Below are 20,393 nucleotides of genomic sequence, written 5' to 3' on the forward strand. Positions count from 1 at the left end.
CCACATATTGTATTTGTTCCCATATTGTTTCTTCACTTCAAAATAAAATATATGCAGTGTGCATAGAAATTTGTTCATAGTTTTTATTTTCACTATAGTCCGGTCCTTCAATGGTCTGAGGGACAGTGAACTGGCCCCCTGTTTAAAAAGTTTGAGGACCACTGAGTGACTTTGCATTCAGAAATCACTCCTGGTGGACTCTGGGCACCATATGGGATTTGGGAGGTTTAAACCTGGATTGACTACATGCTTGTGTTAAATGCTACACTGTCATCTGGCTCCCAAGACTAAAAAAATTTAGTGTCTTTTTAAAATGAAAATGGGCTTCATGAAGTTTATTTTCCTGAAGATAATAGTGCTTGCTTTTGGGTAGGTGCTTACCATGCATGCAGTGGTATCAGCCACAATTCTGGTTCATGCCCCCAATACTAAATATTTGTCGGGGCTCACATACTCATGCACACAGAGTCAAGAATAACCTAGCCACTCCCCTGATAAAAGATGAATTAGTAAAAGCATTGGTTAATTTTAAAACCTACCTAATATAAAATAAGTATAATACTTAAGTACCTTAAGCCCAAAAGTAGTTAGAATTTCCTTCATAGTGTCAACAAAAATGAAATAACTAATTGTTTGTAGAGATAAAAATTACATTAGGGAGGTCAGGAGGAATAGTAATATTATTATTATCGTGGCTGTCTTGTGCAGAAAAGCAGCTATTAACATAAATTTAGTTCTGCTAAGCACTTTATATGTACCATATAATTAATCCTTATAGAAGTCCAATGCTATTGATCATTTATATTACAGAAGAGAAAACAATTTTAGAAAGGTAAGTTGATTGTCTAAAGTTATAGATCTAGTAAATGGAAAAGACTACTTTTTTTGGGGGGGGCATCCCGACGGCACTCAGGGGTTGATTACTCCTGGATCTGGGCTCAGAAATCGCTCCTGGCAGATTTGGGGTACCATATGGGATGCCGGGAATAGAAATGGGGTCATTCTGGGGTTGGCCACGTGCAAAGCAAATGCCCTACCACTGTGCTATTGCTCCAGCCTTGAGAAGACTACTTTTAATAATATATTTTCCTTGGAGGTCATGCTTAGAGATTGTTTCCATGGTGCTTTGTACTCAGTGGAACATGTGATACCAGGATCAAACCTGCAGCCCCTACTTGCAAATCGTAAGGTCCAGTCTTAGCTAATATATTATAGTGCTTTGGGGAAAGAGGATTAGCATTAGGTGAAGCCAGACCATGGCAGAATTGGAAAAATAAGAAATGAATAATAAAAAAAAAATGAAGGGTAATGCAAGGCTGGAGATAGGGCTGTCAAGGAGAAAATGAAAATTGGAAGTGTGTCATATCAGAAGTTGAAATACATAAAAATATGGACTGATTGGGAGGAGGTTTTTTGGGGGGCAGAGTGTTTTGGGTCACACTCACCTGGCTCCAGTCTTACTCTTGGCTCTGTACTCAAAAATCATTCAGTCAGGGCTCAGGGAACATAAGTGGTGCTGGGATAAAACCCTAGTTGGTTACATGTAAGTCAAGCACTTTTTACCCTTTGTATCATGGCTCTGGACTCTCTTTGTTATTGTTTTGGGGCTGTACCCAGATGTGCTCAGGCATCACTCCTAGTGCAACTCAAGGGATCACATGTGGTGTCAGGGATAAAGTTCAAGTTAGGTGTGTGCAAGGCAAGCACTATCTCTCTAGTCCATAGTTTTTTGTTTGTTTGTTTGTTTGTCTAGTTTTTGAATTTTGAACCACACCTAGTTTGAACCACACCTAAGTGGTTACTCCAGGCTCTGTACTCAGGAATTACTCCCAGTGGGCTCAGGGGACAGTATGGGATGCTGAGAAGCAAGCCCAGGTCAGCTGTGTGCAAATGCCTTACCTGTTCTACTATCACTCTAGCCTCCTTTAAAAATATATTGAAAAATACATATAATTTATTCCTGTTTTCTTCTGAAATATTTGTAGTATTTTTAAATTTAAACTACTTCAAAAATCGATACTTGCTTATTGTAAGTAATATAAACAATATATAAAGTGCAATAGTGAATGCTTATGAAATTCCCAAATTATACCATCCCAAACTTATTACAATTTAATAGGAAAATACAGCTAGGTGCAATTTTCTTTACATTTATACAGTGGTAAAAATAGATCTGTGAAATCAATACCAATGGGGACCCGAGCAATAGCACAGCAGGTAGGGTGTTTGCCTTGCACGTGGCTGACCCAAGTTCAATCCCCAGCATTCCATGTGGTTCCCTGAACTTGCCAGGAGTAATTTTTGAACACAGAACCAGGAGTAACCCTTGAGTACTACCTAGTGTGGCCCCTCCAAAAAAAATCCAATATCAATGATATTTCAACATAATTTTATTTATATTTCTCTAATTAAGAGGAACAGAATTTCCTCATATATTTAAATGTCATCCATACTTCAATTTTGTATATTGCTTCTGCCTCTTATCTAATTTTCCATTGAGAATTCTGTTGTTGATCTGTAGAAGATATTTTTATGGGTTTAGAGTGCTAGCACAGCAGGTAGAGCGTTTGCCTGGCTGACCCAGGTTCAATTCCTAGCATCCCATATGGTCCCCCGAGCCTGCCAGAAGTGATTTCTGAGTGTAGAGTCAGGAGTAATCCATTTTCTTTCCCCTGAGTGCCCCCAAACATATATATATACATATATATATTTAAATTTTAGGTATTTTGTTATATGAATCAAAAATAGGAGATGGGATTCATTTTTAATATTTTTCTTTTGTTTTTGGTTCACATCTAGAGGTGTTTAGAGATTACTTCTTGGCTCTGCACTCAAGAATCACTCCTGGAAGGCTCAGAGGACCATATGGGATGCTGGACATCTAACCTGGGCTGGCTGAGTGCAAGGCAAATGCCCTCCTCACTGTGCGATTGTTCTGGCCCTCATTTTTAGATTTTCAAGAATTTCTGGGCACTTTCATAGTTAAATATAATTTTAGTATATTTGTTGTCATTGCACTTGAATAATTATTTTTAAAAGATAATTAGTGTGGCAAAATTATATATATTAAAAATTATCATTTAGGGGCTGGAGAGATAGCATGGAGGTAAGGCATTTGCCTTACATGCAGAAGGACGGTGGTTCAAATCCTGGTATCCCATATAGTGCCCCAATCCTGCCAGGAGCGATTTCTGAGTGTAGAGTCAGGAGTAACCCCTGAGTGCTGCGGGTGTGACCCCCCCAAAAAAAAATTCAAATCAGAGTTGACTACTCAGTAAAGATGTAAGTTACATTTAAGGGAGGGATTAAAAATCTTTACAGATAGGGTCTGGAGATAGTACAGTGGGTAGGGCATTTGCCTTGCATGCAGCTGACTGACCCCCCAAAAAATTACCATTTAGGGTAGTTCCCTCATTTGTTCACATTGTTATGATAGTTCTCAATGCAGTTATTTCTCTAACTGCACTCATAACTCTTTGTGGTGAACTTCATGTAGTGAGCTGGAACTGCCAGCCCTCCTCTCTTTTGTCTCTGAAAATTATTGCAAGAATGTCTTTTATTTTTCTTAAAACCCGTAGGTGAGTGAGACTATTCTGCGTCTATCTCTCTCTCTCTCTCTCTCTCTCTCTGACTCATCTCACTCAGCATAATAGATTCCATGTACATCCATGTATAGGAAAATTTCATGACTTCATCTCTCTTGACGGCTGCACAATATTCTATTGTATATATGCACCACAGTTTCTGTAGCCATTCATCTGTTGAAGGGCATCTTGGTTGTTTTCAGATTCTGGCTATTGTAAATAGTGCTGCAATGAATATAGGTGTAAGGAAGGGATTTTTGTATTGTATTATTGTGTTCCTCGGGTATATCCCTAGGAGTGGTATAACTGGATCTTATGGGAGCTCAACTTCCAGTTTTTGGAGGAATCTCCATATTGCTTTTCATATAAAGATTGGACTAGACAGCATTCCCACCAGCAGTAAATAAGAGTTCCTTTCTCTCCACATCTCCACCAGCACTGCTTGTTCTCATTCTTTGTGATGTGTGCCAATCTCTGTGGTGTGAGATGGTACCTCATAGTTGTTTTGATTTGCATCTCACTAATGATTAGTGATGTGGAACATTTGTTCATGTGTCTTTTGGCCATTTGTATTTCTTTTTTGTTAAATTGTCTGTCCATTTCTTAAGTGCATCATCATACAATGTATCAAAATGCTCTTCCTTTGGGGCCTGGACTGGTTTGATCTCCACATACCATAGGGTGCCCTGAACACTCCCAGGAGTGATCCCCAAGTGCAGAGACAGGAGTAAGCCCTGTGAACTACCAGGTGTGCCTCCCAAATTTCCTTTCTTTTTACTACTACTACTACTACTACTACTACTACTACTACTACTACTACTACTACTACTACTACTACTACTACTACTACTACTACTACTACTACTAGTAGTAGTAGTAGTAGTAGTAGTATCTCATGGACATTACTCTCACACCATACTAGTTTACCTATTTCCTTCTCCCAAGCTCCAAAGGAAGCTGCCCTTCCTTTTTTTTTTTTTTTTTTTTTTATGGTTTTTGGGCCACACCCGGCGATGCTCAGGGGTTACTCCTGGCTGTCTGTTCAGAAATAGCTCCTGGCAGGCACGGGGGACCATATGGGACACCGGGATTCGAACCAACCACCTTTGGTCCTGGATCAGCTGCTTGCAAGGCAAACGCCGCTGTGCTATCTCTCCGGGCCCTGCCCTTCCTTTTTAAAACTGACCAATATTTTGTGGTCTGTATAACAAGTTTGCGTATCCATGTATAGATACTTGGTGTTTCAACCTTTTGTCAATAAAATAATGCTGCCACAGAAACAGCATATGAGAATCTATTCTAGTTTCTGTTTTCTGTTCATTTGCATGTATATCCAGGTGTGGATTTTTTTGCCCCTCCTACATATTAATTTTTTAATTTAAATACCAAGGTTGTTCAAGGAGAGGAATTTTTGAATCATATGGCAGTTATAATTTTTTGAGAGTCCACCATCTTGTTTTTCACAGGAGTTGCACCATTGTAAGTTCCTACTAGCAACACAAAGGGTTCTTATTTTTCCATATCCTCTCCATATTTGTTACTGTCTCTTTTCCCTCATGTGGGTATTTTTAATAACAACTATCCCAATATGTGTATGGTATCTTATTATGGTTTTTATTTGAATTTTCCTAATGATTGATCCGTTGAGTATCTCTTTTGGAAAAAATGTGTACAGGTCTGTTATTCTTCCTTTTTCTTTTTGGTGTTTGGACCACACCAGAGATTACTCCTGGCTTTATCCTGAGAAATCGCTCTTGGCAGTCTGGGGGACCATATGGGATGCAGGAAATTAAACCTGTTCTGTCCCAGGTCAACTTCATGCAAGGCAAACACCCTACCGCTGTGCTATCTCTCTGGCCCCATGTTATTCATTTTTGAGTTTGTAGTTCATTGTATGTTTTGGTAACTAACCAAATATAAATGGATATCATTTGAAAATATTTCTTCCACTCAGTGGACTGTCATTTCACTTTCTATCAATGTCCTTTGATGTACTAAAGGCTTTTGTTTGTTTGTTTTTTGTTTGTTTTTTGTTGTTTTTGAGTCATACCGGCGGTGCTCAGGGGTTACTCCTGGCTCTATGCTCAGAAATCGCTCTTGGCAGGCTCGGGGGACTATATGGGATGCCGGGATTCGAACCACCAACTTCTGCATGCAAGGCAAATGCCTTACCTCCATGCTTTTTCACCAGTCCCTGCACTAAGTTTTTAAAACTTCTCATGGTAGGAGGGTGGGTGGGAGGAAAAAGTGTATCAGGGAGGGTAAGAGGGAAACTGCTGACATTGGTGCTAAGAAATGTGCACTGGTAAAGGTTGTTATATAGTATACATGGTTCCCTGAGCCTGCCAGGAATAATCCCTGAGAACCACTGGGTATGGCCCAAAACCCTGAAAAAATTTTTCTGTTGGCTTAATTGTTTTAAATTTTGATGAAGCTCAATAAATCTATTTTTCCCTTTACTGTCTCTGTAAAGGTGATATCACATTAAAAAAATCACTGCTAAATCCAATTGATGAAATTTTTCCTTATACTGTGTCTGCTTAAAAAGCCTTTTTTAAAATCTCTTTTGTTTTAGTCTTCCAGTTACTAGTACACCATTTTTGCATATGTATAAGGTAAGGGTCAAACTTCATTCTCCTGTATACAGATATTCAGTGTTTAAGATTCTTTATTGAAAAGACTACCTCTTCCCACTTGAATGTCATCAGCACCTTTTTGAAAATAGTTTAACCATCTATTATTTATAGTAGCTTTACTTCTTTCTTCCTTTCTTCCTACTTCTGTACACACCTATAATCACAGATTCCTAAGTGAGATTCCTCCCAGGGTAGTCTGAGTTTCAACAGAGATGTGGTGGAATTGCCTGAGAATTCCAAGATAACATTTTAGCTGAGAAGTTTGATTCTGTTCATCTATGTATCCTCTAAGTCTCATGAGATTTTCATAAGGATGAAATAAAATAAGCATAATTTTTCAAAAAAAATTTTTTAGAATTGACATACACTGTCTTGCACCAAGCTTTTCTATCAATTGAAAGCTTTAAGAAAAGCATTAGGCATGGGTTAGATAGCTCAAGAGCTATTGTGCATACTTGGCATGCATAAGGTCCTGAGTTTGATCTCCAGCATTTCATAAACTTGCTGAGTACTGGAGGGTGGCCTGACAGCCCCTAGCACAGTGGGCCCAGCATTAAGCCTCTGGCCATTTGGCTGAATACTGTTAAAAATGGGGGATGGTGTTATAGTGCAACGGTAGGGCACTTGCCTTGCACGTGGCTGATCCAGGAAGGACCACAGTTTGGTCCCTAGTGTCTCATATGGTCCCCCAAGCCAGGAGCGATTTTTGAGCACATAGCCAGGAATAACCTGAGAATCATCCGGTATGGCCCAAAAACCAAAAAACCAAAAACCAAACCAAAACAAAAAAAACCAAAAAACCCAAGAATACTGTTGAAAATGGCTATTCTCAAAAAATAAAAATAGAGGAATGGGAGTGATAGTCCAGCAGGTAGGTGTTTGCCTGGCACATGGCCAACTCAGGTTTGATCTTCGTCATCTCATATGGTTCCTGAGCCTGCCAGGAGCGATTTCCGAGCACAGAACCAGGAGTAACCCGAGTGCCACCAGGCCCCTAAACCAAAATTAAATAAATAAAATAAAATTGGGAAAAAAAATGTGAGGGGCTGGAGAGATAGAACAGTGGTAGGGTGTATAGCAGTAGGGTGTTCGCCTTGCATACGGCCAACCCAGACTATTCTCACATTGTAGCTCAAGTAGCATTTCAGAAATATGGAAGTCATCTCTATATTGTATCTTTTGGGAGGCACACCCAACAGTGCTCAGAGCTTACTCCTGGCTTTGCATGTAGCAATCACTTATTGCAGGACTTGGGGAACCATATGGAGTGCCATGGATCAGAACTAGGGTGACCGCCTACCAGGCAAGCTCACTCACTACCCCCTATAATCTCTCTGTACCCTCTCTATTGTGTCTTGTGCACAAGGCCTTGATTTCCAATTTCTTTTTTTTTTTTGGGTCACACCCGGCAGCGCTCAGGGGTTACTCCTGGCTCTATGCTCAGAAATTGCTCCTGGCAGGCTCGGGGGACTATATGGGATGCCGGGATTCGAACCACTAACCTTCTGCACACTAGGCAAATGCCTTGCCTCCAAGCTATGTCTCCAGCCCCAATTTCCAATTTCTTTAGCCCCATCACTTACTCCAGTCACTGCTGAGGTGAGCAGTTATTTTTTATTATTTTTTTTTTTTTTGGTTTTTGGGTCACACCCGGTCCTGGATCTGAGCTCAGAAATTGCTCCTGGCTGAGGGACCATATGGGATGCCGGGGGATCAAAGTGCGGTCTGTCCTAGGTCAGCCATGTACAAGGCAAATGCCTTACCACTGCACTATCACTCTGGCCCAAGAGGTGAGCAATTCTTACAGGCTTTGATCTGCTTCATTGATTCACAGACCTGACAGTCTCTGAAGGCTATAAAAGACCACTTTGCCCTCCCTCTCTTGGCTCCCAGCACAACATGCTGCGACTCGTGCATATACAGATGACATTGGTGGGGCTCTCTTTAATGAATGGGATAATGGATTGCAGACAAATGTTTCCCTCCTTTAATCTCTGGGACAGATAATTTTCGGCATAGATTTCCTAAGTTTCCTCCCAAGTTCTGGCTGGCTGGAGCAGTGCACTGGTTGCTGGCCAGCCCAATGTAATATGACCTTGCGTTGGCAGAGTCCATCCCTCTGTTTTTTTTCCTCCTATCTTTTATTCCTGTCTCTTGGATTTTTTTCTGAAACAATCTGCCTAACTACACAAGAACACAATCTTTCAAGGGAGCCCAGGCTAAGACACTTGTGCATGAAGCATGACTCTGTCCATGGTTGATGAATACAAGTGAATGCTTCAAGTACACAAAGATTAAATTTTAGCCCAGGAGACTAAAGTTCCTAGAAGGTGCCCAAATTGGTATAAAGCTGTCAGATGATGGAGTGGCATGGCTTACCAAATTGTGGACGGCTAGGAGGCAGTTGCTGTTATTTAAAAAAGTCTTTTTATTTACTAAAACATCTTAATTTTCCAAGGCACTTCAGCAGCTTTCACAAAAATATGGTTTCAACCTTGCAAAACACATGCTTTAGGAAGAGTACCATGGTAACATATCAGCAAAGAGAAGACAACATGAAATATCCCTCCTGCATGGCACAACCCAAGTGAGCAATTCTGAATGCTACCTTAAGTTTATTCTCTGCAATTCCCCCCCACCCCCCAAGATTAGACTGTCACAAAAGGCACACACACACAACATTTTTGGCATTTGGAGAAGTGCTAGTGGCTAAGACTGGTAAGCCACATTCAAGAAGCAACTGTACGCCACTGCCAGAGTGATTCTGGGTCAAAAAAAGAAAGGAGGAAGACTAACTGGGAGTCTAAGGAACTAGCCTTCCCAAATCTACTGGGAAGGGCAAATAACTTAAAGAGAAAAAGACATAACAAACAAACAATGAAGAATAAATAAAACCCACATTGTGGCTTTGAGAGAAGAGACAGAACTTGTTTCTCTTTCTCATATTCTTCCAACCATACCTAAGAAACCTTAGTAGCAAGCAGCTTTGATTTCACAGTTAGACTCAATAATGCATCTGTGATGGGCCTAGGCAAATTAGATGCTCCATCAGATGTAAACAAGCCTACTCAGTCACTCTACTGAGTGTTTGGAGCTTACAGACCCTTACAGACACTGGCCTATCCTGTAGCTGCTGGGTCCCCTTCCTATCAATTATCATCAAGTTTCCCCAGACCTGTGGCTTCCTGCCCTGGGGAGGCAACAGCCCGTTACTCCAGGTCTGGAAACATTGTGAGAAATCACTCTCTGTGAAATTATTTTCTCCCCTAAAGTGCATCATTAGAGAGAAAGGAGGGAAGACTGGGGGTGGAGGAGGATAGCCCTCCCAGTTTTCTCAGGGGCCTTCTCCAAAAACCTGAAATTAAAGTGGGAATTTAGAAGAGGACTCTCAGAGTTTTCCAAATCCCACCGGTTGTAGAGAACAGGAAACTTCTTCTTAGGAGATGCCAAGTTCATTGCCATATTGGACTTTATCTCTGGAGATGTCCCTTGGGGACACACAGTGTCCTTGGATGGTAAACAGTACTCTAGGTCCATGGCCAGCCTCTGAGATGAGCTGTCTATTCCCCAAAGAGTCACATCCCAGGTCCACAGAACAGGTGACAGAGACTGTTGCCACTGACGAAGGTATCTGCACCAGCTGTGCCTTCTACTCTTTCCTTCTCACTTGCTACAAGGCTGTGCTAGTCAGGACCGTGGGGTTTTCCTCGCCATCTTTTAGCATTTTGGGCTGGCTTGGAGCTTGTCTGTATTTTATTCTGTAAAATCAAGTTAAACAACTGTTAGTACAATCTTAAAGAAAAGTATGTGAGTCTCAAAACAGACAAAAATCTAGAACTGAAGGGGTCTCACATTAAAGGGGGAAGAAAACCAGGAGCAGATTCAATAACTTTTCTTTTTCATCTCTGCACTATGCTAGATAGAGCTGCTGTGGTTGTGGAGAGGGACCTGGTACAAGGTGGCCTGGGTTCAGTCAGCAGCAAGGAGAAGTGACAAACACCTTGTTTCTAACCCTCTGCCAGCCAGACTGCTGGAGAAAGTGTTTGGGTGTGTGTGTGAAATTCTACTCTGAGGAGCCCTGACTTGAAACTCAGAGCATCCACAGGGTTAGCAGGGAGGCCTCCTTACCCTTTGACCCGTAGCATCTGGTCGATGGTGTCTGGGAGTGGCATGCCGAAGCTCTCTGGGAGGAACAAGGTGAGGATGGCTGTCAGGATGGTCAGACTTCCCATGAGAATATAGGGCAGGAAGCGGTCATAGGCACCTGTGCAAAGCAGAGAGTGCCCCCAAGCAAGGGGGTACAGTTAGACTTGAAGTCTCTGAAGGGGCTCAATGGCCTGCCTTCCTGTTCCTAGATTCTCCCACATTCTGAACTGAGATTAGATTCTGGCACCTGGATGGGTCTCAGGACTCAAGTTGGCATCACCATGGTGCCTGCAGGGCAAGGAGGAAAGTCCAGGAGAAGGGGGGCTGGGCCACAATAAGGAATAAGATTCCGACTTTCCACTGTTGGGTTCTTGGGTCTCCAAGGAATGCAACATTCTAATCCAAGGAGAGGAAAAAATCTTTTAAGATGTAGGGGCTGAAGTGATAGCATAGCAGTAGGGTGTTTGCTGTATGTACAGCCAACATCGGATGGACCCCGGTTTGATTCTTGCCATCCCATAAGGTCCCCCAAGCCTGTCAGGTGACTTCTGAGCGCAGAGCCAGGAGTAACCCCTGAGTGGCACCAAGTGTGACCCTCAAAAAAAAAAATCTCTAGATGTGTCGCATCCCATTTGGTTTGCCTGAGGCAAATGTCAGGTGTCTCTGCTTGTCAGAAATATGGAGCAGCTCCCAAAGCACTCTGGGCACTGTAAGGCCAGATGCCCTCTCTTCCCAAAGAAGTGCTGGCAAGGGATGTTCAGGGAGAAGCAGGTGCCACAAGGAAATGGTTTTGAGGAAGAGGAAAATAGATTCCTGTTGCATAAAACAGTATAAATCCAGTCTTCTCATAGAATAAAGCCATTGTGTAAAGCTCTTAAGTTACATAATCTTCAATTTACTGTTGAGGATGAACATCTTTGCCTTTGTGTTCCTTTTAGACTCTGACTCCAAAAAAGACATCTCTCCCATTAAGTATGCTGGGTCCCTAAACCAGACTGCAGTTTTTAGGACAAGAGAACAGAATTATTTTTCTTTCCCCTGCCCCCTGAAGGAGATATACATAGTCCCTTTAAGTCTTTTGAAATGGTCTGGGTTTTAGAGGGATAAAATCCAGAGCACAGCTTCAGCTTGTAACATGGTCTTGTGGAAGAGAACTGAATTCTTTTGGAAAACACTCCGCAGGCACAGATTCAGTATCAGACACCCATTTGCTGTGGGTGCCTGCTTCCCTGTGAAAGAGCCTTTTCCGGCTCATAGTAAAGCCAATCGGTACTGACTACCCGCCCCATGCCTCCCAACTGCCTGTCCTTCCCCATGGGACTTACCAAGGTAAATAAAGTAGGGGGACACAATGCTGCCCAGGCGGGAGGCAGTGGAGCTGACCCCCACGCCCATGTTTCTGACCACTGTGGGGTATAGCTCGGCTGTGTACACATAGACCATGGAAAAGGCAGCGGTGATTCCAAACTTGCCCACCATCACCAGCACGGTAGACAAATAATACAAATCTGGAGAAAAGAAAAGGAAGCAGGAGTAGGTTCAGTGCTATTGCAAGTCAAGTTCTCCTCTTGTTTTGTTTGCATTGGTGTTTGCCACACCCAGCAGCGCCCTGTGTTTTGGGGTTGAGCCCACAACTGCTCAGGGGATTATGTAGTTCCTCTTGCATGCACTCAGCCTACTGAGCTATCCCAATGGGCCCAGGAGTACATTTTCTTTTTTTTAGGGGGGGGGGTCACACCTGGCCGTGCTCAGTGGTTACTCCTGGCTCTATGCTCAGAAATTGCTCCTGGCAGGCATGGGGGACCATGTGGGATGCTGGGATTTGAACCAACAACCTTCTGCTTGAAAGGCAAATGCCTTACCTCCATATTATCTCTCCAACCCCACATTTTCTTTTCTTTTCTTTTTTTCCTTTTAAAAAATTCCTGAGATGGGCCAAAGAGATAGTACAGTGGTAGGGCATTTGCCTTGCATGCAGCGGACCCAGGACAAACCTGGATCCAGGTTTGTAACCCCTGAGCCAGGAGTAACCCCTGAGCACTGCTGGGTATGGTCCGACCTACCCTCCAAATTTCTGAGACAAACAACTTTCTCCCACACTTTTTTTTTGGTGGGGGAAGTAGAGGCAGTTTATCTAACTTCCTATTGTAGAATAAGACATGGGATAACACTGAGTGGAGCCTGGGGATACATGAGACTTCTTTCTCAGCTCTCATCACCAGCATGAGTCTCTCAAGAGCTTAATTAAACCTGCTTTTTGAGGTCAAGGAGATTTATCTGAGGTCAAGGGTGATGCCTTGTATGTACAATGACTCTTGTATGTGCAGTTTGATCCCTGACATTTCATGTACCCCAATCCTCTGCCATAGACCACCAGGTATGGCCTTGGGAATTCCCCTGAGTATTGCTGAGAGTGGCATTAAGTCCCTTGAGCATTGTTTGGAAAGAACTCACTGCCAAGTTCCTTGTTTCCCAGACCAGAAGTCATTCAAGTCTTGTCTGTCAGGGGTTCAGCTGTCACCCCAGCTCCTCCTCCTGTGCAGGAACCACAGTGGGAAATAATGGAGGATGTGTGGGTGGGTGGGAATTCAGTTACAGGGCATCATGCCTTCACCTCTCAAATCTTACCTGACAGGTAAGCAGACGCTTAGGAATGTCATTCTCTGTTTTCTCTCAGTTCCAGTAGCCAGTAAAAAGACAACGTGAGGGGCCAGAGAGAGCATGCAATAGGCTAAACATGAGCATTGCATGCGGAAGTCTCAAATTTGATTTCCTGGCACTGTGCAGTGCCCTGAGCACTGCTAAAAGCAACTTCCCTGAACACTTAGCCTGAAGTGTCCCAAAACCCTGAAAAGAGATTTTTTTTTTTTTGGTTTTTGGGCCACACCCGGTGACGCTCAGGGGTTACTCCTGGCTATGCGCTTAGAAGTCCCTCCTGGCTTGGGGGACCATATGGGACACCGGGGGATCGAACCGCGGTCCGTCCAAGGCTAGCGCAGGCAAGGCAGGCACCTTACCTCTAGCGCCACCGCCCGGCCCCCGAAAAGATATTTTTTTAAAAATGACACTTGCAAAGCCAGAGCGATAGCATAAAGCGGTAGGGCAAATCTGGCAACCCAGGCTTGATCTCCAGCATTCCATATGGTCCCCTGAACTTGCCAGGAGTAATTTCTGAGTGCAGGGTCAGGGGTAACCCTTGAGCACTGCCAGATGAGTCACCCTGACAGTGGAGTAAACTTTTTATTTATTTTTTTGTTTTTGGGTCACACCTGGCAGCCCTCAGGGGTTATTCCTGGCTCTATGCTCAAAAATCACTCCTGGCAGGCTTAGGGGACCATATGGGATGCCGGGATTTGAACCACTGTCCTTCTCCATGCAAGGCAAATGCCTACCTTCATGCTATCTCTCTGGCCACTGGGCTCCCTGGTATGCTGCAAGGGGGGCTCCAATCATTAGAGAGGACTCCAGATTTATGAATGTACCGACAGCTCTGGTACCAGGATAGACATGTGAGGGGCCATGGGCCATTAAGAAGAACTGCCTCCCTCCCATCTGTAGATACCAAGGCAGTTTCAGAAACAAAATGCTGTCTGGGTCTGACTCCCAGCATAGCATGGTCCCTTGTGCACTACTGGGTGTTACCCCCCCCCCAAATAAATTCTGTTCATCCCTGTGGCACTCCCTTGAGAACCTGGTCCATCTATCCACCCTCTTCTTGTTCTGACTTTCTCCATCACTTCCCTCTGTCCAACTGCCCTGTCCCAGGAATGGGTGGATCCAAGACCCCACTGTATCAACCAGCTCTCCCTTGTCCTTTCCTGGAGCTACAAAGGCCACCATCTACCCCATAGTCATCCTGTGTGTGACTCATCAGTCCTGTCTGCAGAACTAAAGGATGAGCTCCGGGGGAGAGGGGTCAGGAATCTGCCTGTTGCTTTCCAGTGAGCAGCTTCAGCATGGCGCCAACCCCCAGCAGGCATTCCCAGCTCTTTATGCAAAAATTAGACTAAGGGCCAGGCTGAGTGGAAATGTGACAGCTTGACTCTTGACACTGGAGAAAAGAACAAGCTAGAAAAGAACTAGCATGAGCTAGGCAGGGAATGGAACTATTCGCTATCCCTTGAGTTTCTATCTCCAGCTTCCTAAAGCTCAGGCTGTGGCAAGCACATTCTCTGGATTTTGTGGCTGGAAAGAGAACACCAGGCAGGTGAGCAGGGAAGGCACAATCCCCATCCTCTGTAGGACTGTGGGAACCAGTCTAATAGAGGTTGAGAGAGTCTCTGAAGTCACTATGACTCTATGAAGGTCTCTATGATGCTGCAGACACTGGCAACCTACCTTTGGGCACCAATTGCACGAAGAGAAGCACACTGCCGCCCAGGAAGAGCGCTGCAGCCATGGAATAGCGCCGGGGCAGGTGGCGCAGCAGCAGCCAGGACAGCACATAGGCCGGGACTTCCACCATGGCCGACAGTAGGCAGTTCACATAAACATCTCCATGCAGGTTTGGTGTATCAAGGGACAGCCCAAAGTAGCCCACCGATATGGTCAGCCTGAAAGCAAAGCAGAAAAATAATTGGAGATGAAACAGCCACATGAGTTCACACTTTCGAACTACAAACATGGCAGGAAATTCAAAACTTCCCTTTGCAGTGGATTGAACCCGAAGTCTCCTTCTAAGAACAAAGTATAACTTTCCAGACCAGCCTAAACTCTGTGCCAGAACACTTTCCAAATAGAAAGAGGCTTAGCAAAAAAAAAAAAAAAAAAAAAAGAAAAAAGAAAAAAGAAAAAAAAAGTTACATAATTCAGGTAGGTGTGCTTTGATTACAAATGCAAACAAAATAGTGCCTCGAATTTATCTTTTAGCTGCGAAAACCCTAAGCACTCATAAACCCTGTCTCCTTAGTCTCTACAGGCCTTCCCCTGTTAAGATCAGAGAAGGTACCAGGGAACAAAAAAAGCTAGCTATCAAGTGGGTTGTGGGAGAATTGGGAGGGATAAGATAAATGACAATCATTAGCTTGGACATTTGAAGAAAGGCCCTTCAGAAGACACACTGTGGCCACCAGCCAGGAATAGACTGGTCAGAAGTGGCTCTCTAAAGCCCCAGGTTTTCATGTAGCCAGGATGCGGTGGCAGCAGCTCCCGAAACAGGGTCATGTCATTTCTCATCTGTATGTCCTGTACTGTCTTGGCCTGGGTCCTGTCTCTACAAAAACCAACTCCATAGACATTCAACAGTGTTGGCAAACCAGAATTTTATGGATGAGACTGATTTTGACTCATCTGCAGGTTGAAATCTGCATGATACAAACATACAGAAGTGCTTACCCAAGAATCCCTGGAAAATCTAAAGCAGGATATTTTGTCTGTGGGAGCCACAGAAGAAGTGACTCATGGCTGGCTGGCGGGCAGTGGTGCATGTTGAATGCTAGTCTTATCTTGGAACAGACGCGAGATGCTGCCTTTAAGGGATCCTGGGCCATTCCATGGAACTGGGTGACTCATGGTACCACTCCCTTAAACAGTCCCACAGGTTGCAAAATGCTTGGCTGCCTACTGCTATCTAGGTCTAGCAGCAGGGACTCTGATATGCAGAAATCTCCCTCACCCAGTGGACTCAGGGGCTCTAATCCCAAGGCTGTGACCACCAAACAGATGCTCTTAAGGGTCTCAGGGAACTCACAAAGTCCTCTGGACACATATGGTGCAATGCCTTGTGCAAAGAAACCTGAAGAAGCATCCACCTAGATGTCTTGCCTTTGAGACAGTCTCTGAACAGTGGGAGGATATCCTGATTCTACATTTCTGGAAAATATTCAGGAGCCTTTGGTACCTTAAGGACAATGTTTCTTCACTAGATTCTTCAGGAAAGCCTTGCTTGTCCTTCTCAGTGTTAAGAGGCAGCGGGATGGGAAGAACTAACTAAACACAATGTGAGAGGATTCACTCCAAGACTTTTAGGGATCTCCAAAGATCCCCATATCTTCCCCCCACAGGAGCTCCATAGCAATTTTCATTCTCCACTTATGAGATTCTATTGAAATTCTGAGAATTTCTTCCCTCTCAGCCCATTCCTCCCACTTCCTGGTGGCATAGATTTTCAATTTTGATCTGACATGTCCACAAACAAGAGGCCTCCCTGCCACAGCCAAGAAGGTTTTGCTTGGTCAGGTCGTGTCGCTACGCACCACAGAATTATGGACATGATGGTAACCACGCGGATGTTCCGTGTTTGGAGCAGATCCAGTATACTGTGGGACTGCGGCTTGCTGGCATTCAGATCTTGTAGCTGAAGAAATAACAGGATAGTCATGGAAGGGAGGGAAGTGAGACCCAGAACCCTGTCAGCTCAACTCTCTGTGCCTCTGAGGTAGAGTGTGTTTGGCCTTTCTTGAAAAGAAAAGAAAGCAAAGTGGTGGTATTTGGGGGGTGGGGGGGTTCCTTAGGCTTTGCTGATAACTCAATGAGCAAGAACCAGGAGGAAAAGAAGGCAATCCCGCCCCCTCAGGGTAAGGACCAGCCCACTGCATCCCACTGCACAGGCCTCCTATGTCAGTGGCTTCCTCCCAGAGAAGCCTGGAAACATTCTTTCCCAAGGTCGGCGTGCTGCCCTCTGGGTCAGAGAGAAACTGGCTGTACAGTTTATTGATCTGAAAATGTAAAAGAATGAATGTTTTGCATGCTCATACCATGTAGTTACTGGGCTACTTCCAAGGGGGGAAAAAAAAACTCAGATAGAAAAACAGGAAAATTGACCTCGGCTTCACCCAGAGTAACTTCCTATGCAATTCGGCACAGCCAAGGACATTAATAAACCACACGTCTAAACACACTGATGCTGCGTTCTTAAGCAAACCCAGCTTTGGAGCTTATTTTTCCTGAGTTAGCAGTTCAACAGAAGGTCAACTTTTGACTTACTGGATCCCCTGAAATAGCCTCATTTTCTCAAAGGAGCCCATGGGGCGCCAGGCGTGCTCAGATTGCCCCTTACTCAACAGCCCTCTCTGCCATCTCCCGCTCCTGCTTTCAGTGCCCACTGCCAGCCCAACAGGCCTGAGAGGCAGCTGCTTCTGCAAAATATTGGCTTCTTTACTGCCTCTGATTAGGAAGCCTCCTTTCCAAGCCCTGGTCTGCCTCTATTGCCCCAAGCTTCCACCATGCCTGCTGCCGGACTTTGGACCTCCCTCAGCAGTCACGAGGCTTAGTGAGGAAAGCTGCCTGCTGCAGAGTGGAGACAGAGAGGGAACAAGAGAGTGCAAAGCCAGCCACAGCCAGCCAGGGAAGCCAGAAAATTACTCATGGCGTGAGAGCAAGTGCACAGGGAGGGGTGGGCAGGAGGAAGGGGCGGCTGCCGGATGATATGCAACCAACTGGCAGGCGGAAGGAGACTGAACACTTTTAACTCCAAATCTATTTTTGCTTCATATTTTAGGTATTGTGCTATTTTTCTAGATGACAAAGTACCTCAGATTTAAGAAATGCTTTCCGTAAATGCAGGCTTTGTGAAAAGCTTCTTACTCACAAATACGTTTATTATTATAGTGATGATTAAACTATATGATTGCCTAGAAGGAAAGAATATAAAATATGAAAACCTAAGTATTGTTAAAAATTGAAGAAAAAATATTTTGGATTTTTGGGTTACACCTGGTGTTGTTCAGGGGTTACTCCTGGCTCTGTGCTCAGAAATCGCTCCTGGCAGGCACGGAGGACCATATGGGATGCTGGGATTCGAACCACTGTCTGTCCTGGATTGGCTGCATAAAAGGCAAACGTTCTACTGATGTGCTATCTCTCCAGCCCCCTAAATGAAGAAATTTTGACAGCTGGCACCTTCTCATTAAAGTCTACTTTTTGGCTGTTGATGTTTTGTTCTGAACACCCAGTTGTGTTTAGGTCTTACTCCTCATTCTAGGATCAGAAATCACTCCTGGTGGAACTCAGGGGACCATATAGAATGCTGGGATCAAACATGGACTGGCTATGTGCAAGGGACTATTATGGTTCTGGCCCTCCTGCTTTGTTTTGGACAAGGACCTTTCTGAGCAATGCTCAGTCCATCAGGTCTGGGTCCCAAGGAGTGCTTGGAAGGCTTGGGCTAAGGGTCACCAGAGTCACATCCAGTGGTACGTGGGAGGGAACATAAAGTACAGGTGTGTGTGTGTGTGTATGCGTGTGTGTGTGAATTTAGGGTTTTGCACATGCTTTCATATGTTCCACTTCCTGGCCTATCTCCCCAGTCTCAGCCTAGATTTTAGCAGGGTCTACTTGTGGGCAGCTTCAGCTCAGGTAGGAAGAAGGTTGGGCTCCTGTGCGCAGTGAGGGCTCCAGTCTGTGTGATGTCTGCATGGCCTTCTGCATGTCCCCATGCAGTGCTTACCTCACTTGGGTCAAAGATAACTGAGGGTGCAACAATCCCATTGATTTTGGCAGCTTTGCGGATGATCACCTCAGCCTCTTGAAACCGTCCCTGAGATAGAAGCCACCGGGGAGACTCCGGGATGAACCTGCAAGTACATGGAGCAAACAAGCAATGAGCTCTTCTAGCCCATTTTTTCTTTTCTTTTCTTTTTTTCTTTTTTTTTTTCTTTTTTTGTTTTTTGGGCCACACCCGGTGACACTCAGGGGTTACTCTTGGCTTTGCACTCAGAAATCGCTCCTGGCTTGGGGGACCATATGGGATGCCTGGGTATTGAACTGCGGTCTGTCCTAGGCTAGCGTGCACAAGGCAGATGCCTTACCGATTGCACCACTGCTCTAGCCCAGTCTTCCAGTCCAATTAATGTGGGTAGAGCCTAAGTGCAGTGAGTGACAGGTTTAAGAGCCGGAGCCAGGGCCTGGAGAGATAGCACAGCGGCGTTTGCCTTGCAAGCAGCCGACCCAGGACCAAAGGTGGTTGGTTCGAATCCCGGTGTCCCTTATGGTCCCCCATGCCTGCCAGGAGCTATTTCTGAGCAGACAGCCAGGAGTAACCCCTGAGCACCGCTGGGTGTGGTTCAAAAACAAAATAAAACAAAAAACAAACAAACAAACAAAAACAAATAAGAGCCAGAGCCAGGTTTGTAGAATGCTTGTTATTTCCAAGGCAGAAGCAAACCGGGTGTCCAGACCATACCCAGCAGTGCCCAGAAGGGTGAGCTTTGAGTACTGAAGAGTGCATGGAATGTGGGAGCCTGAACTTCACTGTCTGCTGAGCCATCCGGGGTTTACTCCTGGCTCTGTGCTCAGAAATTGCTCCTGGCAGGCTCGAGGAACCATACGGATGGCGGGGATTGAACCCAAGTCTGTGTGTTTGCAAGGCAAACTCCCTACCACTGTGCTGTTGCTCTGGTCCCTTCATTTAAAAATGTTTGTTTTTGGGTCACACCCGGCAGCATTCAGTGTTTAGGTCTTCCTGGCTCTGTGCTCAGAAATTGCTCCTGTCAGGTTTGGGGGTGGTGGTGGTGATATAGGATGCTGGGAATCAAACCGGGGTCTGTCCTGTTTTGGCTGCACGCAAGGCAACTGCCTTACCACTGTTGCTATCGCTCTGGCCTCCTTTTTTTACTTGTTGATGGTGCCCCTTGTGGACACTCAGGAGATAGGCACAAGCTAGGCCCGTGAACCTTGGCTTCTAAGCCCAGACACCTCCCACCTTGCCCTGCTGTAATTATTTTCTGATTGTCCCAGTACCCACAGAAGCCGCTGGTCTCTAGATTTTCCTTATCTCAGACTCTTTTTTTTTTCTCTTATCTTTACCTGATTCACCCAACTGACTTGCCACTTATCAGGGTGTCTGGGTGCTTTGAAACTCTAGATCTTACTTTTCACTTCATAGCCCTTCAGTCATGACCAGGATCCTGTTGTGTGTCTCCTCTCTCACAAGCTCTAAAAGTGCTCTCAGCTCAGAGGAGCTTACCTTCCCCACATGTAAGGGGCAGAGCCCAGCTCAGAGCCCCTCCCTGTGGAATGGGCTGCCCTTTTCCTGTCCAACAACTCCAGCTTGGTAGCTTCCTCTCTGTGGCCTCTGTGAGTGCTTTCA

At 44.8% G+C, this 20,393-nt stretch overlaps 1 protein-coding gene across 1 annotated transcript in view; it reads right to left on the reverse strand.

Annotated features, from left to right (window-relative positions):
* Window positions 1-9,718: 9,718 nt before the first annotated feature.
* Window positions 9,719-20,393, reverse strand: part of LOC126027731 (solute carrier family 22 member 5) — a 31,619-nt gene continuing 20,944 nt past the window's right edge. The window contains exons 5-10 of the mRNA XM_049786739.1: window positions 18,753-18,879; window positions 16,561-16,661; window positions 14,705-14,919; window positions 11,692-11,874; window positions 10,349-10,484; window positions 9,719-9,978 (exon numbers count right to left, since the gene is read on the reverse strand). Of these exons, the coding sequence (XP_049642696.1) occupies window positions 9,891-9,978; window positions 10,349-10,484; window positions 11,692-11,874; window positions 14,705-14,919; window positions 16,561-16,661; window positions 18,753-18,879 (850 nt within the window). The 3' untranslated portion in view covers window positions 9,719-9,890. The remainder of the gene's footprint in view (window positions 9,979-10,348; window positions 10,485-11,691; window positions 11,875-14,704; window positions 14,920-16,560; window positions 16,662-18,752; window positions 18,880-20,393) is intronic.

Source organism: Suncus etruscus, chromosome 14 (genome assembly GCF_024139225.1).
Source record: "Suncus etruscus isolate mSunEtr1 chromosome 14, mSunEtr1.pri.cur, whole genome shotgun sequence".
NCBI lineage: Eukaryota > Metazoa > Chordata > Mammalia > Eulipotyphla > Soricidae > Suncus > Suncus etruscus.